Source organism: Oryzias melastigma, linkage group LG1 (genome assembly GCF_002922805.2).
Source record: "Oryzias melastigma strain HK-1 linkage group LG1, ASM292280v2, whole genome shotgun sequence".
NCBI classification, from domain to species: Eukaryota; Metazoa; Chordata; class Actinopteri; order Beloniformes; family Adrianichthyidae; genus Oryzias; species Oryzias melastigma.
In genome coordinates, this window is record NC_050512.1 from 29,902,983 (window position 1) to 29,909,807 (window position 6,825).

The 6,825-nt window shown below is 39.4% G+C and overlaps 1 protein-coding gene across 1 annotated transcript in view; it reads right to left on the reverse strand.

The window, feature by feature from the left end:
• Positions 1 to 4,421: 4,421 nt before the first annotated feature.
• The window catches only part of LOC112157364 (protein jagged-1a), a gene marked incomplete at its 5' end in the record, with an annotated part of 47,801 nt that continues 45,397 nt past the window's right edge, over positions 4,422 to 6,825 (reverse strand). Inside the window, 1 exon segment of the mRNA XM_024290063.2 lies at positions 4,422 to 6,241. Within this exon segment, the coding sequence (XP_024145831.1) occupies positions 5,754 to 6,241 (488 nt within the window). The 3' untranslated portion in view covers positions 4,422 to 5,753.

Consider the following 6,825-nt stretch of genomic DNA (forward strand, 5'->3'; position numbering starts at 1 on the left):
TAAAAATAAACGGATTCCTGAAGGAAAAGCATTCATGCAGAATATTGTGTTGTTTATCCACGAGGGGAAGTCTGTTGTGTGCTCACTGATCTGCAGGAGTGTAATGAAAATAAACGATGTGAAAAAAAACAAAAAAACAAAGCGAAGTCTGTCTGCTTCCTCCAGCGAACGCCCCCATCAGGGGCACCGTCTGGGTCAAAAGAGCAACAAACTGGGCCTTTGGCTCAGAACCATCAAACACGTCCGTGCGTTAAATTATGAATCTGTAAATCTGCAGTTCAAATGTCTGAATACACAACAACTCCCTTTGTGCTTTCAGCATCAGCTGAGGACGTCCAGACATGACAGAACCACAGAGCCTCAGTGTTCTGGAGGATCCGTGAAGCTGGAAGCAAAACCTTTGCTGGATGACCCATTTTCATTAAGACGTTTAAAGACCATTTACAGAATGTTAATAATCATAACTCTTTAAACCACACGTGTCTTGCGCTCATTTCTAACTTGTATAATTTTGACAAAATATATTTTTATGGAGAGTAAAATATTGAAAGTTTTTTAAGGTTTAAGTTGATTTATTCTGGAATAGTGCTGCAACAAACAATTATAGTCGACTCATCAGCTCATGGACAAACTAGATGTGAAGCACACGTCTTAACCATCATTAGCTTTAAACTAACTAAAAACTAGATATATAGGATTACCTGCAATAATACTAGTGTGAATTCTGGAAGCTGAATTTGGCTGCTGAAGATGCTGAAAACACTGAAGCTGACAGACAAATAAAATATTAGTTAGAAGCCAAATTAGCCTAAAAACTGAAAAAAGCCTAAGTTAGCCAAAAAAGCTAGTATGTAGCTGAAATATTGTCTAAACACCAAATTAGCCTAAAAAACCGTGATAAATGTCAAAATAGTCCAAAAATCTAGCAGAATGTAATTATAATCTTCAACTTTACAACACTCTGACTCCATATAATATAAAGTAACGACTAATCGACTATTAAATTAGTCGTCGACTATTTTAATAGTGGCGGCCCTATTCTGGAATAAAATTCCTGACTTTTATTATTCATAATTTATGTTAAAGAGTTACAGTCTTTAAGTTTTAAAAATGTTGTTTTAGTGTGTTCAATAAATATTTTACCTGTTCGACCTAAGATGTGGTATGGATTTCCACTCTCTTTGTGAGTTTGACACCCCTGATTTAAACAAACTGAGACAAGTCACAGACTTATGACCAATAAACAAAAAGTATAATGAACTTTGAAATGATTTATATCAAGCAATCAAGGCAAGAATAATACATGTGTAAAATGATCAACAGAGGTTTACCACCGCACAAAGATATGACGGAAATAAGATAATTATTAAATTATATATTGATTGAAAGAGAGTTACAGGAAGCGAACTTATATAATCTTATCCGGGTCCATAGATGGGAGTGTCTGCATCCTAAAGGGAGCACAGGTTCGTCTTCCAGTCAGTGTTGGAGGATTACAAATTACTGTTATTTAGTTACTTTTGTCAGTTATGGAGAAATGTAACAAAAAGAGTGACTGATGCTCACACACATGCTCGCTTATGCAGAGTTGGAGATTAAGTAAGATGAAGAGAGTGGAAATATGAATTTGTAGAGGTATTTTTTTAATTAGTGGAAAACAAACAAACAAAAATCTCATTCTTTGTTTATTCCAGATCTCAACACCATTTTTTTGTTTCTCTGCCTCTGATTTACATTTAGAAAAATGCTATAAAGTAGATTTTAGCAACGAAGAAGCTGAGCTGAGTGGATCCATATGCAACTTGATTTTAAAAGCAACACCGGTAAGGAGGCAGAACGTAGTCAGGACAGAAACATTGGAGCGAGACAGGAAACGAGAAAACAGGTGAGAGTCAAACACAGGAAAAAGGAAAAACGCTCAGAATGAATGTACAGAGTAACAAAACAAGACTTCCCAGGGAGTAGCAGGAATATATGCAGCACTGATGATGATGACGAACAGCTGGGGACAGGATGCATGATGGGAATTGGAGTACAAGAGGATGACAGATCAGTTAGTAGCCAGGTGAGGGCTCCCTCTGGTGGTCGGAGGAGGACATGACTGGCTGGGTACTGACAGTTTGCAATGATTTATTTTTTTTAGGATCAAATTAAGCATAAAAGGGGCGTGGTCTGTTTACTAGCAGATGACAGCCAGTTTTTAGCTCTTTAACAGGCATGTTCTAGCAAGTGTCCGGATTTTTAGTCTTCAATTTTACTGGATAGAAACCATTAAATCATCTTCTCAGGAAATTTACAGTAAATGTTGGGAAACACAATATTACAAAGCAGAAGACTTCTTTCAATATATTTGCATAAAACGTGGGAAAATGACAAATTCCTACAATGTTTGGGTGTTTCCGGTTAATCGTAGACATATTGTGTAATACAATGAAACAAACAAAAAAGAAGCTGGGATTCTTCTAAACACTATAAAAATTAATTATTGTCATTAAAACAGTTTCAAATGTAAATTAGAACAAGTTGGAAAGTTATAAAAAACATTGACAAATACCCTGGACTATTAAGGGTTAACTATGCCAGATGCCTGGTGGGAAAATACCTCCGGTTCTGTTAATTTCCTGAGAATTTTCTTGTCTTCTCACAATCAGTTTTGCTCACCTACAGCATTGAATAATCCACATTCCATTTGAGTTGCGGTGTGCCGTTCGTGCCCACGATGGATCAAGTCTGCACAAGATCACCAAACCCTGACCCTCACCTCAACAGTTTACGTCAGGAAAGCCCTCAGGAGCCCCAATGCTCCAGCTCTGCCATCAATGCTGTCATCTCAATCACAGGTTTGAATCTTCTGTAGAAGCTGATGCTTAAACGCTCATAAACCTCCCACCTGTTTTTTGAAGAAGAAGAGACCCAACATGATGCAGCTTTGTGTGTTCCCATAATAATTTACTGAATCAGCTTTAACATATTTCACTGTTTATCTAATTTAAAGACCCACTCTTATAAAAATGATGTTTTTAACATGTTCTTGTGGTATTTTTCTGATGATGGACACACGTAAAAAAGCAGGACAGCAAACAGGAAGTACCCTCTGGCTCCAAGAAGCCAAAATCCCACACATTCTTGAAAATCCTAATTTGTTTTTTCATATTTTTCTGTATAACCTGACCAATCAGATGCTTCAATAAAAGTAGGTGGAGCCTGTTGGTCCCTATTGACTAACCTTCCAAATGTTCTCAAAAAATTAGATTTTCTATGATCATAATTACCCACATCAGCTATATGTGCCATGCCGCCTGCATTTTACTGTTAACACGTTTGAATAAAAACTCAATAAAAGTTTATTTGCTAATAGGCTGCTAAGTTAGAAGCTTGGGAAAATCATGGTGCTCTGGGGTTCCGTTCTCTATTCTCCTTTACTTCTCCTCTATTCTTTATTATTCATTTTATTTAGTTCTCTGTGCTTCTGTTTGGTGCAGTGTGATTCATGTGTTGTTCCTCTTTCACACTCCTCCTGGATTAGAGATTTCAGGATTCCAGGTGGATCGCCTGTGCTCCCGTTCTTGGTTGTGGACCTCGCCTCTGGCTCGTCTTGGCAATGGACCTCACCCCCATCTGTCCTCCACTCCAATCTGGCTGAACTCTATTCAAGTACATAGCTGTAGAGTTAGATAAGCTAATTCCTCTTTAACAGTCCTGGTAAATCTCCTGTCCATCCTGGGATTGGATCTCTCCTTCATGTGGACATCCCTGAGGTTTCTTCTTTTATCCTGGAATCTGTCTTTTTTAGGGGTTTTTCCTTCCTGGGAAGGAGGGTCTAAGGACAGGAATAACCAGTTCAGTTTATTTTAGCAATCAGTTATTGTTTATATTTTATGACTGACTTTCTGCTATTGTACAATTACCGATATGAAGCCCAATGAGACAATCGTTCTGTCATATTGGGCTATATAGATAAAACTGAATTTAATAGAATGTTTGACAGATTTTGTTTTTCAACAAGCTACACTTTCAAGAGACAGTAAGTGAACCCTTTGGGAATACCTCAATTTCTGTAGGAAATGGAATCATGTTTTTTTTTTTCTATCTCAATCTAAATTACAACGATGGCCTGCTTAACTCACACCAAATTTATGCTTTCATGTTCTTATTGAACACAATTGTGTGTCCAGTTTATGCGTAAAACCAATCAACTCCAAAGAGTTTACATGGTCCAGATGGATGATAGTGGTTACCATGGGAAACGTTGAGCCAACTCGGACCAATCACTGCTTGCCAACGTTGTTTGGCTCCAATATGGCGGCTGAACAGACTTCATTGGGTTGGAGCTGAAAGTATACCATTTTCTGTGGGTGACGTCATACTGACTCGGTCCAGTTCTCATATACAGTCAAAGGATAGAAATCATCAAACGCTGAACCGGTAACCAAGTCAGACTTTTATTACTCAAGGTCCAAAAATTCAGATTGGAAAAGGCAGGAACACTTTTTATGTTGAAGTTTCAACATCATCAATTTAAAGGCGATTAAAGACGATTCCGCGGCTTTTCAGTCCTCCAGTCAACATTCACTTCTACAGTGTTCATACAGAACTTTCTTCAAGTACTTTTGCACATGGAAAAAGGCTTTTCAAATGGTTACACTGTACAAAAATACACAAAAGAAACGTAGCATCCCTTGAGAAATTCGTAAATCCACGACAGAGATTAAACAGAGAAATTCATGGTTTGGTTGTGTGGAGCAGACTGGTTTTCCTATTTCACCGTGAAGAGATACCCGGCGTTCACAGATGGATAAAAGGAATCTAAGTGATGCTGCAGGAGAAAAGACTCAGAATAAAATCTGTCCATGAGGACAAGTGCAACAATCCCAAAGAATTTACTCACTAAACCCAGGAGGGAATCACTTCCTGTCATCACAGAGGACAGCCATCTTTAAAACATTCTCAAATGGACAGTATTTATCGTGAAATGATGGCCAGCTGACCGACAAACGAGTGAGAAAAGGACATTAGGATAATTAAAATCATCCCAAATGTGGTACAGAGTCTCATTTTACTATTTAAAAAATCTTACTTTAACTCTCAGAGCTGACTTTGCTGGTATTTAACACTTTAAAACCTTTGGAACGAAGCTCAAACTCAGATTTTTCTCAGCTTTATGTTGTGAATCAATCAGAAAAAAATCCAACTAAACTGAATCTCACTTTCCTCAACGGTTTGAGACGGACGTTAAAAAAGACGTTTGTTTGAAATGACCACTTTACTTTACAGGAGAGTTCCTCAGAACCAACAGTCGGTGAAATGTTACGACGAGGCACAGGAAACGCTTTCTAGAACTGAACTCCTCTTTCAAGAACACTTGTGGTGCAGATCAAAATGAAAGAAAATGATATCAAAATAGACTCTTTCCAGGGAGTCCAACTAACCTCATAAATATAACAAATATCTTTCCTGACAGTTAAATTAACAAAACAAATATACAGCACAAAACTATTTACACTTTTAGACATTCCTCTTCATCCTGCACATCTCAGTCAAACACCGACTTACTGATCATAAACTGACCAAACCCAAATGATCCACAAACTGTGGAGGATCCCACACAGAGCGACAACTGACAGCATAAATTAACCAGCAAGGATCCATCTTGGATTCTGTACCAAAGGAGAGTAAAAAACTGAAAAAGTAGCAAAAAAGTCCTTAAGGCTTTAGAGAGTCTTTGCTTCCTCCGGGGTAACAGAACCCGTTGGTTATACGACGTACCCCCCCCGCTGGTTGCTCTGCAGCTGCCGGTTGTCCTGCTTGTTAGTCCAGGGGGGGGGTTTGCTCCTGGTGTGGTGGGAAGGATACGCTGGCGGCGCCAGGGGGAACCTGCTCTTCTGCAGCTTCTTCTCCGCCTCGTCTTCGTCCGACTGGCTCCCGGAAGACTCGGGTTTACAGGTTTTGAAGTTGAGCGAGTTCTTGTCCTCACACAGGTGGTGGTGGAGGAGGTGGTGGTGGTTCGGGGGCTTCTTTTCAATGGGGTTCTTGATGTGGTTGAGGTGCTCGCGGGCCGCGCTCACGCTGTTGTGGAGGGCGTTGTTGTCTTCTGCTGCCGGCCCTGACGGGGAGGAGGGCGGGGCGCTGACCCCCGCGTGGCTGCTGGGCTTCCTGCGCTTTAGGCACCACAGCAACGCCGAGCCCACCGCCAAACTCCAGACGAGAATCACCATGGAAACCAGCAGAGGCAAGAGGTAACCTGACAGGAAGACGAGGAGTTAGCATGAAAACAGAACCCATCCATCAACACAAACCATCCATCCGTGGCAACACACAGTTAGAGAACCAACTCCGGGCCTCGAGGGCTGCATTCCTGCTGTTTACAACAGGGCTGCCACGATGAGTCGACTAATCAACTATTAAAATAGTCGACGACTAATGTAATAGTCAATTACTTTATGTTATATAGAGTCAGAGTGTAGTAAAGCTGAACAAAACTATGAGGGTTCAGCACCAAAAAAATGAACTTTTTAAAATTTGAGACCAAATAATTAAGAGTTTAGCTTCTATTTTAGCAACATGCTAACATTTTTTTTAGTTATTCACTTTACTGACGAATTTTAGGATATTTTAGGAGTTTAGCTGTTGTTTAAGCAATGTGTTAGCATTTTGGCTAATTTGGCATCTACTGAGATCTTTTATGCTAACTTGGAGTTTAGCTAATATTTTAGTAACACAATACAGTTCTTGTTTACTGAGGAATTTTAGGCTATTTTAGTGTTAAGCTTCTATTTTAGCAACAGGCTAATTTTTTTGGCTAGTTTAGTTAACCGAGGAATTTTA